A 21,027-nucleotide genomic window follows, 5' to 3' on the forward strand; every position below is an offset into this window, starting at 1 on the left:
GGATCATAGACTCGCTGATCACAGGTCGCTCGAGCATGGGAGGACGTCTATTGACACCCTCCCGGCAAAGTAGGTCTGCACTGTAGCTGTCATTTGGCTATAGCACGGATCTGAAGCGGTTAACAAAAACCCATACTATGGCAGAATATATTGACCACTGCATGTTCGGTTCATTCAAGCCTACTTACAAAACTGTATATTTTTTTATAAAAGAATAAAACATAAGCACTTATGATTGATATATTCAAGTAAAGATGTGGTGGGTCCCTTGAAGGTCATGTGTTATACTACTTCGAGGAAGACCTAATGAAAACGCACTACTTCATTTTACATATAAATAAAGCCATGAAGTTAAAAGAAATGTAATACCTATAAAGAAGCTAAAAAGCTCTATCAATTTAAACATGTTTCAGATTTTCCTTTTCTGTTATTAAGACCCAATTAGGACCTACATCTACATAGTACAAACATTAGCGAAGTATTACAGGACTAGATGTTTTCAAACAGATATGTAGCCATAGCACCCAATTGTCCTTCATTTCGAGGAACTGTGAGAACCTTTAGAACAAAGTACCTCTATCCTCCTTATTTGTCCCCTCATTTTGATCTAATGTATATACCTGCAAAAAAATGTACATAAATCTATTAAAAAGTATTTTACTAAGCTAAAGCTTTCATCCAATTTCTAAATGGTTGCATTGCATTGAAAGATTTCATAAGCCAATATAAGGGAATAGTAGTAAAAAACACTTTTGGGTTTAACCAATAATTTTTTGTGCTTGGTGGTTGCAAACCGTGTACCTGTCTCTATCCAACTATAACGCCTAGTGCGATTTCTGTCTCTTCTCTCATGCCTCTGCTATCTGCAAGAATCACTTCTGACCGTCGATGACACTAGAGAATCTCGGAAGACAGACGCGCCCCCCTTTTAACCACACAGCAGGTGTAGAGGGCAGTGTTTTTCCCCTCCACTCAGTTCTCAGATTACATTCAGCTCCTTGCTTTATGCTGTGCAATGTGAGACATCAGATCCTGCCCCTTGCCTTCTGAAACTCAGAAATGCTGTGTAAATTCTGTATTTTGAATGGCTAAAAACGAGAGATGTAGCAAATAAACAGGTACAACTTATGTAGGAGTATTTGTTTGTCTGTGTATCAGCTGAGGCTATTAAGATCAGTGTGTATTTTGCAAGGGTTAACAACCACTTTGCTTATCCCAGTAACGAGGGTGTGGCATGGGGTGTGCCCTTTACCCACATACTTTTTTGCTAATACATGTCCCTTTTTCCCATCTTAGAAAGTTGGGAGGTGTGACATAGCTAATCTGCTCTGGGACAAAACCATGCCATATGACATCTTGTTCATAAAACTTACCAAACACCCGAAGGTTTCACACAATAAAACAAATGTTTACTTATGGACGCCTTTGCTAGACAAACCTATTGACTGTTCTTCTGTTAAAGAAGGAGACAATCCTTAAACAGAAACAGGCCAGAGGCCTCAGAGCTATGGCCATAGTATCAGTGGCTACCTTTGATAGCCATGCTGAATCTCCACTGTTTTCAGATCTGGTGTAAAGAGACTACATTCCACATACCTGACTGGGATTCTGTAACAAAGGGCAATAATAACAGGTTATTAAATCAGACACAGAGCTGGGCAAAGGAAGGGGAGGCTCCTGACTTGGGCACTGTGCTATAGTGTGCAGTTGGGGTAGGAACTTGTCTTGCTTCTGCATCAAATTCTGTCAATATGACAGTTTAGGACTTCAGGTTACACTTGCAGAGCTCAGTGTAAGACCCTTTTCACACTGCCAGCACTTTTCAGGCACTACAGCACTAAAAAAAGGCACCTGTATAGTGCCTGAAAAAAGCACTGGAGTGGTGCGCTGGCAGGGCATCACAAAAAGTCCTGCCAGCAGCTTCTTTGGAGCACCACTGAAATCAACGGGGAAGCGCTGCAATACCTCCGGCAAAATTCTGCCCCATTTAACCCTTTTCGCCCGCTAGCGCGGGGGGGTTAAAACCACCCCCGATATCGGCCGAATAGCGCCGCTAAAATGACGGTAGAGCGGCGCTAAAAATAGCGCCGCTTTACCACCGACTGCTCGGTGTGAAAGCCATCTAAGTGCCAAAGATTTGCTGTCAGTGTGGCAGCCTCCTGCTCTGTATCAGGTCTGCTGACAGCATACCTTAGCTGATGTATTTAGGAGAGCCCTCATATAATGAGCAGTACTAAAGATGGCGATACACTGATCGAAATTCGGCCAGTCTTTGCTGAGTTTTGAGCAGAGTGTGGTTGTCCCCACTCTGCCGACTTCTCTCAAAGGTACATTTTCTCAATCAGCATCTGCTGATCAGTGACTTCTGACAGCTGCGGTGCTGCTATCAGAATATAATGTCCCCGAGTTGGGATTCCCCCATCCACCTCATTTGTGTGGATAGAGAAATCTGTAGTTTTATTTTCATTCAGCCTACTGATTGAATGAACAGAAACTAAGGCCGGCCATACACGGTTCAAACCGTTAATGGGCAGGCTGAATGTACCAAGTTGATAGATCGATCAAGTTGGGTATAACCAGCCTGCCGGATTCTCTTGCTGCTATAGCCGCTAGGGACATCTTCCGCCACCTCCCACTTGGAGAAGATAATTGCTGATTTGCCTGTCAACACTGTCTGTGTTGATGGAGGAATCATGCAAATTTCTTTCCTGCAACACGTGGTTGCAGAAAAGAAATCTGCACCGTGTATGGGCAGCCTAACAGTGCATGACCACCACAAACTGTCAATGTGACAGCCCAATCTTAATTTTAATTCATGAAAGAAAGAAAACTACAGTTGTGTAACCCTAATTACTTTTTTATTAACTCTTTCATACCCTTCTTCCTTTATTTTTCATTTTTTCTTACTGTTCATATGTATAAATTTTAAAGGAGTTGTAAAGGTTTTTTATTTTAATGCATGCTATGTGAAGCAGCCCCCCAAGCACCCCCTGATTACTTACCCGAGTCCCATCTCTCTCCAGCGATGTCCACAAATGTCTTAGCCGTCTGGGACTCGCCTCCTGAGACACAGCAGCGGTGCCATTGGCTCATGCGGCTGTCAATCAAAGTAAGTTAGTCATTCAGGGGATAGAAGGGGCAGGGCTGGGCTGGGGCTCAGTGGCTGAATGGACACATGGAGCTGTGACTCGGCCAAGGTGCCACCATAGCAAGCTGCTGCCTGTGGGGGCACTTGACAGTGGGGAGGGGCCAGGAGCAGCGAAGTGGGACCCTGAGAAGAGGGGGATCCAGGCTGCTCTTTGCAACACCAACTGCACTGAGGTAAGTATAACATGTTTTCAACCTGAATAACTATGTAACTATGTTTGTTATTTAAAAAAAAAAAGACTTCACAATCACTAAATTTACGGTTGTTTTTGCAGCACTGCAATAAAAAGATGGCAACCCCTTCTGCTGTCTAATAAGCAAGAAAAGTCGCTGCAGCTTGGAGTACATTGATTATTTAATTTCTCGAAATAAAATAAAAAAGCTTAAAAAAAAATCACTAAATTACACTTTAACCGATCCCGACCAGCGCACGAATGAATGGCATGGCTGGGAAAATGGGCGTACCTGTACACCCCTTTAAATTTGCCACTGTGCCATCTCGGGTGCGCTGCCGGCAGCGCACGCCGGCCAGGACCTCCGTGAGTCAGGTCACAGGTCCCACGGACTCAACTGCCATGGAGATACCCGCGATCGCCTCACGGAGAGGAAGAATGGGAAGATGCTAATGTAAACAAGCATCTCCTTGTTCTGCCTAGTGACAGTATCACTATTATCTGCTCCCCGTGATTGGGAGCAGAGATCAGTGACATGTCACACGTAGCCACGCCCCCCACAGTTAGAATCACTCCCCAGGACATACTTAACCCTTACACTGCCCCCTAGTGGTTCACCCCTTCACTGCCAGTGTCATTTACACAGGAATCAGACAATGGTCCCAAAAATGTGTCAAAAATGTCCGATGTGTCCGCCATAATGTCGCAGTCACAATAAAAATTGCTGATCACTGCCATTACTAGTAAAAAAAATTTTTTTTTAATAATAATGCCATAAAACTATCCCCTATTTTGTAAACGCTATAAGGTTTTTCAAACGCTTATTGCGAATACGTACCGGCCTAAACTGAGGAAAAAAATTTTTTTCATATATTTTTGGGAGATATTTATTATAGCAAAATGTAAAAAATAATGCTTTTTTTTCAAAATTGTCGCTCTTTTTTTTGTTTATAGCGCAAAAAATTAAAACTGCAGGGGTGATCAAATACCACCAAAATAAAGCTCTATTTGTGGGAAAAAAGGACATCAATGTTGTTTGGAAGCCACGTCGCACAACCGCGCAATTGTCAGTTAAATCGACGCAGTGCCAAATCACAAAAAGTGCTCTGGTCTTTGGCAAGCAAAATGGTCCGGGGCTTAAGTGGTTAACAATCTGATTGCCATCTCGAAGAATATGAGTGAGTGGAATGTGGCCACAGAGATAATGTCTTATGCCCTGTACACACAGTCGGACTTTCCGACGGAAAATGTGCGATCGGATCCTGTTGTCGGAAAATCCAATCGTGTTTGGGCTCCATTGGACTTTTTCCGTCTGAATTTCCGACACACAAAGTTTGAGAGCTGGATCTAAAATTTTCCGACAACAAAATCTGATCGTTTAAATTACGATCGTGTGTAGACAATTCCGACGGACAAAGTGCAGTGCATGCTCAGAATAAATTACGAGACAAAAGCTATTGGCTACTGCCCTCTTTATAGTCCCGTCGTATGTGGTTTATGTCACCTCGTTCTGAACGATCGGATTTTCCGACAACTTTGTGAGACTGTGTGTATGCAAGACAAGTTTGGGCCAAAATCCGTCAGAAACAATCCGACGGATTTTGTTGTCGGAATGTCCGACGGTGTGTACAGGGCTTAAGGGTTCTGTTTTCACAAGGACATTGGGACCAGGCTTATATAAAATATGCATTGGGCTACTGTAGCACAGAATATGACTGTCATTCACCTGCTTCTTCAGAGCTTTAATTTCTTGCAGTATTCTCCTCATAAATATAGCCTGGGCTTCATGAGCAGCCATTGACTTTTCCCTCCTAAATAGAACAGAAATTATATTTCAAATATGATAGAAAATATTTTCACTTTACACAACATTTTAGCATAAGATTAATAAGTTTTTCAGAAAAAATAAATTCAAAACTTTTGGAGGAGCTTTTCCTTAGGTTGGTAAGATGCGGTATTTCCATTAAATAACTAACACTGTGCATGACTATCCCTTTAATCATGTGTCTTACATATATGTTTCACGGCTAAACATTTCATAGCCCTTGTACACACGGTTGGACATTCCGACAGAAAATGTCAGATCGGACCGTGTTGTCGGATAATCCGACCGTGTGTGGGCTCCATCGGACTTTTTCCGTCGGAATGTCCGACCAACAAAGTTTGAGAGCTGGATATAAAAATTTTCCGACAACATGATCCGATCAAATTTTGTCAGATCGTTTGTAGAGAATTCCGATCGGACAAAGTGCCACGCATGCTCAGATCAAATTACTAGACCAAAGCTATTGGCTACTAGCCTGAACGTAGTCCCGTCGTAACTAAATAACGTCATCACGTTACGAACGATCGGATTTTCCGACAACTTTGTCCGACCGTGTGTATGGAACACCAGTTTCGGACAAAATCCATAGAAAAAAGTCAGACAGATTTTGTTGTCGGAATGTCCGACCGTGTGTACAAGGGCTTAAAGCAGAAATAAACTCCACTATACTTTGCTGCAATGAAACAAAACTCTGCATTTCTATCCCTGTATATGTTCTTTGACGTCCAAAAATAAAAGATTTATTTTGCTTATCTCTGAAAACAGTTCATTTTGCGACTCCTCACCAGGTAAGTTGAAGACTGCACCATCTTGGCGTCCGATTAGATCCGCAGTTACCAAGCTGCCCATGTGGGCTGCTATGATGAAACCATTTGAGTGCTTGAAAGCAGTCAAAACTGACATAAACACACTGGCAACTGCTATGGCTGTTACCAGAGGCATGTCTTAAAAGATGCATAACCTGCGTATGCGCCAGTAGGCAAAATCTAAATAAGAACATTACAGAAAGAAACATTTGTATATTTGATAAAGATTTAAAGCAGAACTAAAGTAAACCTTTTCGCTGCTACTAATGTAAAGCTTACGTTGACAGCAGCAGGAGGCGTTACACACACACACTATCTGTAGCAGCAGTAGCGGCTGGCGGCAATCCATCCCCCCCCACAGCTCCGCTGCACTTACCCCATCTAGGTCGCGGGCTTCCTCCTGTCTTCACCATGCATCTCCTTCTTCCTCGGTTTGGCGGTAGCTTCCCCTGCATCTCCTCCCTCCTCCTCCCCGGCAGCCAATAGGATTGCTTCTCCTCTTGGCCAGGAACCGCTTCCTGAGCTGGGATTGGCCGGGAGGAGAATCAGGAAGACAATAGAGAATATTAATTCACTATTGTCAAACAACTGGGTGGGCTCAGGGCGCAGTGCTCTGCACCCTGAGCCCACCCATTTTTTAAGCCAATTAGAGACTCTGGCTAAAGACATGTGCTTCTGAAAAAAAAAAAGTAAACTCCATTGGAATCCATGTGTCCGGCACCCTGCATGTAGGGGCTAGGTGCATGGATTAGGGGGGCGTCCACTGCTCCGCTGTCCCACCTGTGGGTCCAGGACCAGGAAGCGATTTGTATTATGTCACTTCCCATTTCAGCTTTTATTTGCCTGCCCAATCTGTGCTCCATTAGCTTCACTGTAGAGCAGGGAAGACTTCAATATCTCAATGAATATCTCAATGAAGAGAACCTGCCACACAAAATTATAAAACTTTTTTTTTTAAATTAAAATAACACCCAAGCACTTACATTCCTCACCCCCGCCCCCCCAAGAAATGTAAATGTATGCGTCGAGGGTGCCTACATATGAAAGCAGAAATTACAGGTACTATGCCTTTATTCATGTTTAACTCTAAACTGATAAACTGTATTATTTCTAATATAATGTGACATAATTTCATGCTCCCAACTTTGTGGGAACAGTTTGGGGATGGCCCCTTCCTGTTCCAACTTGGCTGCGCACCAGTGCACAAAGCAAGGTCCATAAAGACATTAACCACTTCAGCCCCGGACCATTTTGCTGGTCAAAGACCAGACCACTTTTTGCGATTCGGCACTTCGTCGCTTTAACTGACAATTGCGCAGTCATGCAACGTGGCTCCCAAACAAAATTGAGCTTTCTTTTGGTGGTATTTGATCACCCCTGCAGTTTTTATTTTTTGCGCTATAAACAAAAATAGAGCGTCAATTTTGAAAAAAACGCATTATTTTTTACTTTTTGTTATAATAAATATCCCCCAAAAATATATAAAAAAATAAGTTTTCCCTCAGTTTAGGCTGATATGTATTCTTCTTCATATTTTTGGTAAAAAAAATCGCAATAAGCGATTGATTGGTTTTCTTAAATGGTATAGCGTTTACAAAATAGGGGATAGTTTCATGGCATTTTTATTAATTATTTTTTTTTACTAGTAATGGCGGCGATCAGCAATTTTTATTGTGACTGCGACATTATGGCGGACACATCGGCCATTTTTGACACATTTTTGGGACCATTGTCATTTATACAGCAATCACTGCTATATAAATGCAGTGATTCCTGTGTAAATGACACTGGCAGTCAAGGGGTTAACCAGTGGGTGGCAGTGTAGGGGTTAAGTGTTCCTAGGGGTGTGTTTCTAACTGTGGGGGGCTGGGCTTTAATTTAGTGAACACTGATCTCTGCTCCAATCACATGGAGCAGAGATCAGCGTCACTAGTTGCTAGGCAGAACGGGGAAATGCTGTTTAGAACGGCATTTCCTCGTTCAGCCGCCCCATGAGACAATCGCGGGTATGCCCGCGGCGATAGAGTCCGCGGGACCCACGACCGGACTCACGGGGGTCCTGACCAGCATGCGAGCACTTCGCCGGTGGCGCGCTCGCGTTGGCAGGGCGGCATTAAAGATTGGATGTACCTGTACGCCAATATGCTTGCCCATGCCATTCTGCCGACGTACATCGGTGTGCGCTGGTCGAAAACCGGTTAATGAGTGAGTTTAGGGTGGAGGAAATTACCTAACCTGCACAAAACTTGACTGACCATGACATTTGGGGTGAATTAAATCGGAGACTGCGAGCCAGGCCTTCTCGAAGTCTTCTCTGGAAGAATGGTCAAATATTCCCATAGACACAATCCTAAACCTTGTCGACAGCCTTCCCAGTGTGTTGAAGCTGTTATAGCTGCAAAGGGTGGACCAACTCAATAATAAACCATACGGACTAAGACTGGTATGCCATTAAAGTTCATGTGCATGTAAAGGCAGGCGTCACAATACTTTCGGCAATATAGTGTATATGCTCCCGTAAAAGTGAATATTAAAACTTTTGATTGATATGTAAATGCGCATTAGGATTTTGCATTTTTGTATGTTCATATTTATTTATCCGTGTCCTCATTGTGTGTACAAGTACCAAAAACTGCATTTTTTTTTCACCGCAACAATAGGTGTCTATTGATGTACGGTATGTGTTGCTGTATGCTAATGCTGTTAGGACTCAGAGACACTGGTAGAGTCTGGTAGAGTCCAACCCACTAAAATCTGCTCACAACTTAAATATTGGTTTAAAATTGCTCACTCTGTATTTCAATAAATATAAGATAAGCTTCAAAATAAAATAAAAACTGGTAATTTGGGATGATAATTTATTTTAAAAAAAATTTGGGACAGAGCTTGCTGTATTTGAGCTGGAAATGTCAGGAAAACACAATGTTGACCTTGGAATATTTCAAGTTATTATACAGGCAGAAGAGTGTGACATATTTGGCCACAGACAAGGACCATTCGCTGAAAATAAACACAGACGGAGGAGTACTTGTCAGATTTGACAAACATTTAAATATAAAAGTGCTAACTGCAACTTTCCATTTTTCAAAACCTAAATAACTATTGCTTTGAAAAAGGATTTTTAGAAGTAAAAATTATTTTGTGTGGTAATAAAAAGTTCTCCAGCTGGAGATAGCTCCAAGTGCAATGATGACTTGTTAAAATGTTGAAGTATTACCATAAAAATAAAAATAAAAAAATTCCATATGAGAATAAATGTATTTTTGTTTAACCACTTAAGGACCGGGAGGATTTGCCCCCTTTAATAACCAGGCCATTTTTTGCAATACGGCACTGCTTCGCTTTAACTGACAATTGCACGAATGTACGACGCTGTACCCAAACAAAATGTATGTTCTTTTTATTTTCCCACAAATAGAGCTTTATTTTGGTGGTATTTGATCACCTCTGCGTTTTTTTTTTTTTTTTGCGCTATAAAGAAAAAAGACTGACAATTCTGAAAAAAAACAATATGTTTTACTTTTTGCTATAATAACTGGACGCCTGGTGGTTGAACTGGATGGACTTGTGTCTTTTTTCAACCTGACTACAACTATGTAACTATGTAATAAATATCCCCCAAAAAATAAAAAATAAAATAATTTCTTCACCAGTTTAGGCCAATATGTATTCTTCTACACATTTTTGTTAAAAAAAAAAAAAAAATCGCAGTAAGCGTATATTGATTGGTTTGCGCAAAAGTTATAGCGTCTACAAAATAGGGGATAGATTTATGGCATTTTTGTTATTAATTTTTCTTTTCATTACTAGTAATCAGCGATTTTTGGTGGGAATGCGACATTGCAACGGACAGATCGGACGCTTTTGTGGGACCAGTGACATTAAAAATAGCCACTTATTACTGAATAAATTTCATTGGCAGGGAAGGAGTTAACGCTAGGGGGCGATCAAGGGGTTAAGTGTTCCCTAGGGAGGTGTTTCTAACTGTGGGGGGAGTGTAGTGACTGGAGAAGGAGAGAGATCACTGTTCCTGATCGCTAGGAACAGCAGATCTGTCTCTCCTTCCCTGACAGTGGCCACTTACGATCCCTCCTGAGAGAGACAGAACGGGGATCTGTCAATGGACAGATCTCCATTCTGTCAGGGAAGGAGAGACAGATCTGCTGTTCCTAGCGATCTCTCTCCTTCTCCAGTCACTACACTCCCCCCACAGTTAGAAACACCTCCCTAGGGAACGCTTAACCCGCATCATTGCCGCCAGCCATGCACATTGGCTCTAGCGTTGCGTGCTTGCATGCCCCCTAGAGCTCTTAAAGCGGCCGATGGCGATTCGCCCAGAAGAGCCAACCTGCTGCAGTACAACGTGGTTAAATAATGATGGTAGGTGTCCAGCTGCTGTTTACAAATGTGACAAAACAGTAGGGCAAAAATCAAAGAAGGTCATTTCATTCTTGGTAATTTCTCTTTAGTGAAGCAGTAAAGTTACAGAATTTTTACATTAGATTTAATATGAAAGTTATTGATAGTATAACAAGTACTAAGAACCCCTATGTACTAATGAGAGTCATGCCATGTTCTTCACGGGCTATTGGCTGGTAACTAATGCCGCGTACACACACGACCGGACTTTTCAACATCAAAGGTCCGACGGAACAATTCCGGCAGACCATTCGATCGTGTGTGGGCTGCAGCAGACTTTTGATTTGCAAAAATCCGACAGACTTTAGAAATGGAACATGTTTCAAATTTTTCCGCCGGAACTCCGCCGGACCCAGTTGCTACCGTGAAATCCGCTCGTGTGTATGCTAGTCCGACGGACAAAAACCGACGCGAGGGCAGCTATTGGCTACTGGCTATGAACTTCCTTATTCTAGTCCGGTCGTATGTCATCACGTTCGAATCCGTCGGACTTTGGTGTAATTGTGTGTGGCCAAGTCCGTTCATTCGGAAAGTCCGTCAGAACTCTGTCAGAACTCCGTCAGAACTCCGCCGAAAGTCTGTCGGACCTAGTCCCTCTCAAAGTCCGTTCGTGTGTACACGGCATTATTGTCTACAGCAGTGATTCTCAACCAGGGTTCCTCCAGAGGTTGCTAGGGGTTCCTTCAGCAGTTCCCACTCACACCATTCATCTTTTTAGCTATCTGTAAGGAGGTAATTCTTCCCAATGACCACAAGTGTAAGAACCATTCTTCCCACTGACCATCACATTAATGTATCATGAGTTGTAGATTTCTAATTTTTAGCAGGGGTTCCTCAAGACCAGAGAACTATTTCAAGGGTTCCTCTGTGTTGAAAAGGTTGAGAAAGGCCGGTCTACAGTATCTCACAAAAGTGAGTACACTCGACATTTTTGTAAATATTTTATTATATCTTTTCATGTGGCAACACTGAAAAAATTACTCTTTGCTGCAATGTAAAGTAGTGAGTGTACAGCTTGTATAACATTGTACATTTTCTGTCCCCTCAAAATAACACAACACACAGCCATTAATGTCTAAACCGCTGGCAACAAAAGTGAGTACATCCCTAAGTGAAAATGTTCAAAGTGTCCTGTGGTCTGATGAGACCAAGATAAACCATTTTGGTTCAGATGGTGTCAAGTGTGTGTGGCGGCAACCAGGTGAGGAGTACAAAGACAAGTTTGTCTTGCCTACAGTCAAGCATGGTGGAGGGAGTGTCATGATCTGGGGCTGCATGAGTGCTGCCAGCACTGGGGAGCTACAGTTCATTGAGGGAACCATGAATGCCAACATGTACTGTGACATACTGAAGCAGAGCATGATCCCCTCCCTTCAGAGACTGGGCCGCAGGGTAGTATTCAAACATGATAACGACCCCCAACACAACTCCAAGATGACCCCTGCCTTGATGAAGAAGCTGAGGGTAAAGGTGATGGACTGGCCAAGCATGTCTCCACACCTAAACCCTATTGAGCATCTTAGAAGAAAAGAAGGCTGGACGGCCGCACTCCTATGCAATTTCTTTATTCAAATGGCAGATACTGAGGTGAACTACAGGTATCAGCTTACATGTTTCACACCAAGGTCGGGTACTTACTCATAGCTTATGAGTAATGGTAAAAGAGAAACTGCCTTAGAGCAATGCACATGTACCTATTGAGCACCTGTGGGGCATCCTCAAACAGAAGATCATTTTGGGCGGAGGTCTTTTTTAAGAATCACTAAAACTGAAATAATGATTATGTAAGCTATACACCATTTGTTAAAGAAGAGGTAAAATCAGCGATATACCACAAGATAATTTAGCTGCTAGCAATAAAGGAAAATACACAATCCTTAATCAAAACATAAAAAACTAAATTGCAGCTCTTTAAACAAAAAAATTCCAAGCATAAATGTCCATAAAAAGTGTGGTGCACCTTTAAATGTGCAAATAAGCTTGTTTCATTAAAGAGAACCGCCAACGCACTTTATTTAATCAAATATAGTTACAGCTTCCAGTATTTATCCACATATGGTCTCCAATGTTGTCACCTCCTCAGAAACATATGCAGTGATATCCAGCCATATAAAAGAAAAGTCTCATAGTGTGGTAATCAGTGTTGGTCATCTTACTTTAAAAAAGTAATTAGTTAAGTTACAAATTACTTCTCCCAAAAAGTAATTGCGTTAGTAACTTGGTTACTGCATTGGAACAGTAATTAGTTACTCAGCAAAGTAACTGTGACAGGGGTGGCAGCGGTGGTACTTGAGGGGATGGCAGCGGTGGCACTTGAGGGGTGGCAGCGATTGTACTTGGGGGGGTGGCAGTGGTGGTGGTGTATTGGGGGGTGGCAGTGGTAGTGGTGTACAGTAATTGGGGGGTGGCAGTGGCGGTACTTGGGGGGGTGGCAGCGGTGGTGTACTTGGGGGGGTGGCAGGCAGCGGTGGTATTTGGGGGGTGGCAGCGGTGGTACTTGGGGGGTGGCAGCGGTGGTGGTGCCATCCTCACCCATCACCACCTCTGTCTCTTACTGATCCCATCCCCCACCACCACTGATCTCATCCCTACCGTATCCCCCCCATCACCTTTGTTGTAGAAGAGATGGTGGGTGGGTGGGTAGGGATGGGATCAGTAAGAAGCAGAGGTGGTGGAGGACTTGGGATGGATCGGTTGCACTGCAATTCGAATGGACAGTCACTTACTTGAATGCCTCCAGGGATGCCTTTCCTCATGGGGAGAGAGAGAGACCCTCCCCTTCACTCGATTGGTGTCAGCTTGTCAGCTGACTTCATTTTTCAGTGTCCGCCCCGCCTCCCTACATTTTCTCTCTCTGGATAGGCGGGGCAGGATGGGGCGGTCCGGACAGTCTCTGAGTCTCGGCCTCTTCTCAGCTCAGTGGGCAAAAGATCCCTCCCCCCAGCGGAACAAACCGGCCGGGCCTCCCGGGCGGTAGATGTAATTGCGGTAACGCTGCCCAAGTAATGGAAACTGAGTTACCATGAGGGGAAGAGTATTCAGTTAGATTACTTGTTACCCTCTAAAGTAACTGCGTTAAGTAACTCTGTTTATTTTAACGGAGTTACTTACATCACTGGTGGTAATTGATGGATATTAAATAGGATAGCAAGAGTGATCATCTGTTTATGACAGATGTTATTACAACTGTGCTTCAAACTGCCTTCTCCACATGCAATGCAAACTCACCAAAAGGAGACTATAACCATGCAGTGTGCAGCCAGCACAATAAACAGGGATGGATCCTCAGTGGCACATTGGTTGGAAAAACGCGGTGGACGGAGCGGTCTATGACGTCACGCTTGCTACGCTTCTGCTCGCTGTGGTGCCATTTTTTTTATGTGAGTTATAAGCAGCACTTCTTACTGTTTTATACTGGTGTTTATACTGGTATTTTTTTAGCTGGTGTACTGATTTTGAGCTTCTAAAACTACTACACTATGATACCTCGTTTTCTCTGTTAAATGGTTTAATTTGGTGGAGTGAGCGGCTATATGTCCCCTAAGGATATCAGAGTGAAAGTTCTGAAGTAGAGGACACAGGCGGTTCTGTTTGGATCCATCCATTCCTGTTTATTGTGTTGGCTGCACCATGCATGGTTCCTTTTGGTGAGTTTGCATTACCTGTGGGGAAGGCAGAGTGAAGCATAGTTGCCATTACGTCTGTCATAATCACGGGGTGATCATTCTTACTATCCTATTTAATATCTGTCAGTTACTATACTATGAGACTTTTCTTTTATATGGCTGAATATACACCATGTATTATATTTATGCATTTGTTATTCTATTCTGTATCTACAAATTTCTGCACAGAAAACTAGATATTTATTATTTATTAAATGTGTATCAGCAACCTAATCTTCTATGTTTGCTGCTGCTTTAGGCTATAGCAAGCTAAATGTTAACAATTAATATTTTATTTTACAGACATGTTGAAGTCCATTAAACTGAAAGCTAAATGCATTAGGTCAGCTTCATAATCAGGATGCTGTTATTGTTTAGTAAGAGATTTGATTAACAACGCCTAACCTTAATAAAAGTACAAGAAAACGTTTATAGACTGCTGGCCTGCACATATTATAAGCAGAAAAAATATGAGTTGGATTTTGGTAGATAGACAAAATTACTTATTTGGCCCAAGGTCTGCATCGAAGGAATAAAAGCTGGCCTTTCCTAACACTTTCTAACACCTGAAATGACAGGTGCTGTGATAGGATGCCTATCAGGCATCCACTCACAGGAAAGGATGGGAGAAGACATCAAGGACATCGCTCACTGCCCACGGCCATCACCTGCTGTCCCACCAAGACAGGATAAGTGCCGGGCAGGCGGGGGGGGGGGGGACTGTGGCAGCATTAGATGGGCACAGTAGGAGCATTTGATGGCACAGTGGGAGCATTTTATGGGGCACAGTGGGAGCATTTGATGGAGCACAGTGGGAGCATTTGTTGGAGTACACTGGGAGCATTTAATGGGCACAGTGGCAGAGTTTGATGGGCACAGAGGCTGCGTTTGATGGGCAGTGGCGGCATTTAATTGGCACAGTGGCAGCATTTGATTGGCACAGTGGCTGTGTTTGATGGGCACAGTGACTGCATATGATGGGCACAGTGGCTGCATATGATGGGCACAGTGGCTGCGTTTGATGGTACAGTGGCTGCGTTTGATGGTACAGTGGCTGTGTTTGATGGCACAGTGGCTGCATTTGATGGCACAGTGGCTGCGTTTGATGGTACAGTGGCTACTTTTGATGGCACAGTGGCTGCGTTTGACGGTACAGTGGCTGCGTTTGATGGCACAGTGGCTGTGTTTGATGGGCATAGTGAGGCTGCAATTGATGGCTTTTGTTTGCGCCCCCCAAAAATTTTGAGCACCAGCCGGAGGCTTAGGTGGAACATCCTTAACCCTTGAGTTTAGAGAGAGGGAATTTCATAAAATGAAGAGCATACCTGATAAATAACACTCTACGTTGCGGATCACATCAGTGCTCAGCTCCCGTGGTAAGATGGCAGTGGCAAGAATTTTACAATGATGCCCAAAGGTACCTATTGTGAGGTAACCCCCAGCCGGACCAACTTTACTCAGTGTTTGAGGACTCAGAGACTGGGTCACAACAGAGACTGTACAATGGCTCTGAATCTGGAGAGTGCTCTGTGGCTAACAGTACATAGAGGCTTCGAAAGTACCACAATGCAGAGCTATAGGAATCCGGAAAGCGCCCTTTGCACATTCCAGGCTAACCCTGCTATTTTCAGTTTAGTCTTTAAAGCTGTTGCTGAAATATGCTGATCTGGAAAGCTACTGTGAACATATAAGCTCAAGCAGCATTTCTCAAAATCCTGAATGAGGTTAGTGAAGAGAAAATATTAGCGGAGCATCATAAATGAGGAACAAAAACGTAAAAAAGGCAAAATTATAGTTAGAGATTTTCTCAGCACAATTGTCCAAAAAAAGGTGTCCAACCTCCTAGGACACTACCAAATAATAGGGATTGGTTTAAATGCTTCTTTTTGCCAGTGTCCAAATCTCCTGAAGGTATCAGTAAAACCCAAATATCTAGGAATTTCTACTTTCCTGTGTCCTTCATTGAAAGATAAAGAAATGTAATTTTTGTATAATACAGAGTGCTTGAGTAAAATAAATATTATTTAGTTTACATCTACTTTAAAAACCAGATGAAAGCCAATGCCGTCTCATACTGTAGTTTACAAAGTCGGTATTAATTTTCTTTCCTTATTCAAGATACCAAGTGCCATGTTACCAGCAAGCCTGAAGTACCCAGCATTTCCCCTGTTAACATTACCACTGTGTCATTTCAGCTTCTAAATCTTCTGTATCCAATTGAGAGGCTTGGCCTAGAAATAAACACAAAATTTAAATATATTAAATAAAAGTTAAAGAACCTTTCAACCAATTAATAGTTCAGTCTTTGTTGGATACGCGCTAGGTTAAATAAGCCACTGGCTTCCACAAAAGAACTGTATACTCATCTTCTGCAGCCATTTTGAGGGAATTTCAGATTTTTTAGGAAATTCCATATCTCCTTTATTGTACATTACTTTACAAGATGTGAAGCTCTTCTTCATGCATCAAAAGGAGTAATTGTTTTCTAGATGGAGCAAGATAGGGAGGCATTTCTTGTTGCAGCATGAAGACCAGAACTCCAAAAAATAAAATGCTGAACCATCAGCTCCAGTCATTTTTGTGTTTATTAAAAGTCAGCAGCAAAAACTGTAGCTGCTGACTTTTAACCGCTTGCCGACCAGCTGTACTGGTTGTACTGCACCAACATGGCTCAGCTGCACGAATCGGCGTCATGTTAAGTTGCTTCTATTTGTGGCCACTAGGGGTGCACACGCCCCCTCTGCTCGCCCCCGGAGCCAATGCGAGTGCCCGGCGGTCACAATGACTGCTGGACCCCTGCGATCGCTCGTGACACAGCGAGAACCGGGATCTCTGTGTAAACGCAGAGATCCTGGTTCACTGGGGGGAGGAGTGACTGATCGTGTGGTCATACAAAGTATGAACACCGATCTATCTCTTCCCCTAGCTAGTCCCATCCCACTTTAAGTTAGAACACACACTAGGGAACACAGTTAACCCCTTGATCTCCCCCTAGTGTTAACTCCTTCACTGTCAGTGCAATTTTTACAGTAATCAGTGCATTTTTATAGCAATGATCGCTGTATAAATGCAGATGCTCCCAAAAATGTGTAAAAATTGTCCGATATGTCCGCCATAATGTTGCAGTCACAATAAAAATCGCAGATTGCCGCCATTACTAGTAAAAAATAATCATAAAAATGCTATAAACCTATACCCTATTTTGTAGACACTATAACTTTTTCGCAAACCAATCAATCGCTTATGGGGATATTTATTATAGCAAAAAGTACAAAATATTGTGTTTTTTTTCAAAATTATCGTTTTTTTTTTGTTTATAGCACAAAAAATAAAAACCACAGAGGCGATCAAATACCACCAAAAAAAAAGCTCCAGTTGTGGGGAAAAAAGGACTACAATTTTGTTTGGGTACAGCGTTGCACAACCGTGCAATTGACAGTTAAAGCAACGCAGTGCCGAATCGCAAAACATGCTCTGGTCATTCAGCAGCCAAATCTTCCGGGGTTGAAGTGGTTAATAAACACACACTCACCTGTTCCAGGATCCAGTGAAGTGTCACCCAAGCCGTTCCCTTCCTTTTGGTCTTCTCTCTCCAGCAACGATGGCATTTGAACTGTGTGCACCCGGCTGTGACAGCTTGCGGCTTCAGCCTGTCAGAATCAGGTACCCCCTCAAAAAAGTGGTATTTTGAGGAGGGGGAGGGGGCGGGTCTAGAGGCCTCAAAGCAGAACTTCCCCTTTTTGGGTGGAGCTCTTCTTTAACCACTTCAGCCCCAGAAAAATGTACCCCATTCCTGACCAGAGCACTTTTTAAGATTTGGCACTGCGTCGATTTAACTGACAATTGCGCTGTCATGCGATGTGGCTCCCAAACAAAATGTATGTCCTTTTTTTCTCACAAATAGAGCTTTCTTTTGGTGGTATTTGATCACCTCTGCGGTTTTTATTTTTTGCGCTATAAACCAAAAAAGAGCGACAATTTTGAAAAAAATGCATTATTTTTTACTTTTTACTATAATAAATATCCCCCAAAAATATAAAAAAAAACATTTTTTTTCCTCAGTTTAGGCCGATACGTATTCTTCTACATGTTTTTGGTAAAAAAAAATCAAATAAGCGTTTATTGATTGATTTGCGCAAAAGTCATAGCGGTTACAAAATAGAAGATTTTATGGTTTTATGGCATTTTTATTAATATTTTTTTTTCGTCTATTTGTATTGTGACTGAGACATTATGGCGGATCCATCAGACATTTTTGACACATTTTTGAGACCATTGTCATTTATACAGCAATCAGTGCTATACAAATGCACTGATTCCTGTGTAAATGACTCTGGCAGTGAAGGGGTTAACCACTAGGTGGCAGTGTAGGGGCTAAGTGTTTCCTAGGGGCATGTTGCTAACTGCAGGTGCGTGGCTGTGTTTTACAGATCACTGATCTCTGCTCCAATCACAAGGAGCAGAGATCAGTGTCACTGTTGCTAGGCAGAACAGGGAGATGCTTGTTTACTTTAGCACCTCCCCGTTCTTCCTCTTCGAGAGGCGATCGCAGGTATCCTCACAGCGATTGGGTCCGCGGGACCCGCGACCGGACTCACGGAGCTTCCCGTGGGTGCGCAAGCACACCCCTGCCGCCTCTTAAAGAGTAACGCACAGGTACGTGATTTGCCTGTACGTGCCCTTCTGCCGACATATATTGGCGTGAGGTGGTCGGGAAGCGGTTAAGGTCCCTGAAGAATAAGAAGCCAATGGGTGTTTCAGCCAACAATGAAATATCAGTTCTGAAAGGACTTTAAAGCCTTTAAACCAAAAAGAGATCCAAACAGTATATATTAAAATGTTTAATTAAACAACATAGTGAAGCTAAACCCTTTGAAGTAATGACCCTAAATGCCAATGTTTATCAGTTTCTTCTCTAGACTCATAACCCACACTTGATACTGGTATTTCTCCTTCCGTGCTCATCTTAGAAGTTAGCTAAAGACCTGGGTCCTGTAACTCCATGATACTGTAAAACATTTTTAAACCCAATTACTGAAATATCATTTACACATTAACATGTTAATGTATTTTCACACTTTTTTCAATACTCTTTAAATCTGCAGTTTCCATTAATATAATACCTAGTGATTCTGCCATGAATGTCCTTGTTTTGACACTTCCTTTATAGGCTGATAACACCCTGTCCAAGCACAATATTCCTAATGCACAAGTTTCTGAAAGTGGCTACATATGTACGTGGGTGGCAGCTGGAAACCAAAGACATTTAAAAACGAGAAGTATGGCACCAGCATACCAAGGATCTACAGAACAGGTCCAAAGCTTTATTCAGTGATCATATCATAGTTACAAAAGCGAAGTCTCGGAGCCTTGCAGGACCCCTTCATCAGGCATGTGACGTCACATCTGCAGGGACAACCAAAAATGTTGGATTTCCCTTCAATATGGTCCCAGTAACAGTGTTGGAGGAACAGGATATGTAAAACAGCTTTCCATAATCTCTAATGAGTAATGTATTTACATTGGAAGTAAAATACACCATGTTAATGTGTTTCACAGCCTCTTACCTAAAGAAAATGGAGGGAAGTAACTCATTGTGGTTGTATTTGTCCAATCCTGCGCAAGGTCTCTACAAATGTAAGAAAACAATTGTACAATTTGTAATAAATGGCACGCAACCTGTCTATGAAGGAAGGGGTAATCTTTATTAATCAATTATAACCTGTAATATTATGAAAACATGCTGCATAAAACTAAAAAATTTAAAATATTTTAAACATTAAAAAATTATAAAGTATATAGTGTCAAAACAGTCCTTGGAGCACCTGGTTTGCAAATGCTCTTCCCCACAGCCAGCCTCCAACCTAGTAGTAGGTTAGCACATTCAACTGGACTTGTTTTGCAATGTTGAAGATGTTATGTAGCTTCTCCAAGCCGCTTCTTCAGTTCCAATGTCTGTTAAGAAGATAACCCATATATATCTATACGGGAAACATAGACTCCCTAATCCAATCACCATGAAATGTGTAGATGTTGACTGTCCAAGAACAGGACGAGAGGTGTGAAAGATACAGAACCACCCTGTTCAAGTTAAAGCGGAGATTCACACAAAAATTTAACCTCCACTTTTCGGAACCCTCCCCCCCTCCAGTGTCACATTTGGCACCTTTCAAGGGGGAGGGGGGTGCAGATACCTGTCTAAGACAGGTATTTGCACCCACTTCCGGGCATAGACTCCCACTGGAGTCTATGCCTCTTCTTGTCCCGCCGCGCTGTCTGCTGGGACACACACGGGTCCCAGAGACAGCACGGACCATTTACATTGCCCTGCGCGACTGGCGCATGTGCAGTAGGGAACTGGGAAGTGAAGCCACAAGGCTTCATTTCCTGATTCCCATAGCAAAGATGGTGGTGACAGGATCCAAGGATCGAGGGATGGTTTGGTCTCGGGTGCCGACATCACTGGACCCTGGGACAGGTGAGTGTCCTTATTTTAAAAGTCAGCAGCTGCAGTATTTGTAGCTGCTGACTTTAAAAAAAAAATTTTTTTGCGGGTCTCCCACTTTAAATAAACACATCCATATAGGTGGATTTACTAAAGGCAAATAGATTGTGCACTTTGAAAGTGCAGGTACACTCATTTTCTTCAGAACATAGTAAATGTGCTAATTTCTATCATCCAATTCCTTGCACCTGATTGGGTGTTCTTTACAAAGTGAAGCTTTTCCTTATTTAATAAGCTTTGAGGAAAATAAGTGCAACTGCACTTGCAAAATGCGCAGTCTATTTGCCTATAGTAAATCCACCACTTAGTGTCAAGAAGTCTGCATAAATGTTACTTCTTTGATTTACATGGCTAAATATATGCATTGCCCTCAAATCACCCAGAAATGTTCAAAGGGTGGTGATAAATGGGGAGTACTCGGAATGGTCCCGGTGGAAAGTGGGTTCCCCCAGGGTTCTGTGCTGGGACCAATCCTATTTAATTTATT

The 21,027-nt window shown here is 42.6% G+C and overlaps 1 protein-coding gene across 3 annotated transcripts in view; it reads right to left on the reverse strand.

The window, feature by feature from the left end:
• The window catches only part of LOC143930791 (uncharacterized), a 461,539-nt gene that overhangs the window by 71,540 nt on the left and 368,972 nt on the right, over positions 1 to 21,027 (reverse strand). For all 3 annotated transcript variants that reach the window (XM_077455410.1, XM_077455401.1, XM_077455393.1), the window contains 3 exons: positions 19,603 to 19,664; positions 16,215 to 16,266; positions 5,047 to 5,131 (listed from right to left, as the gene is read on the reverse strand). In XM_077455410.1, the coding sequence (XP_077311536.1) occupies positions 5,047 to 5,131; positions 16,215 to 16,266; positions 19,603 to 19,664 (199 nt within the window). The remainder of the gene's footprint in view (positions 1 to 5,046; positions 5,132 to 16,214; positions 16,267 to 19,602; positions 19,665 to 21,027) is intronic.

The sequence above is a fragment of the Lithobates pipiens genome, unplaced genomic scaffold, assembly GCF_037356315.1.
Source record: "Lithobates pipiens isolate NorthernLeopardFrog02 unplaced genomic scaffold, aLitPip1_a1.2 Scaffold_10, whole genome shotgun sequence".
Taxonomy (NCBI): domain Eukaryota; kingdom Metazoa; phylum Chordata; class Amphibia; order Anura; family Ranidae; genus Lithobates; species Lithobates pipiens.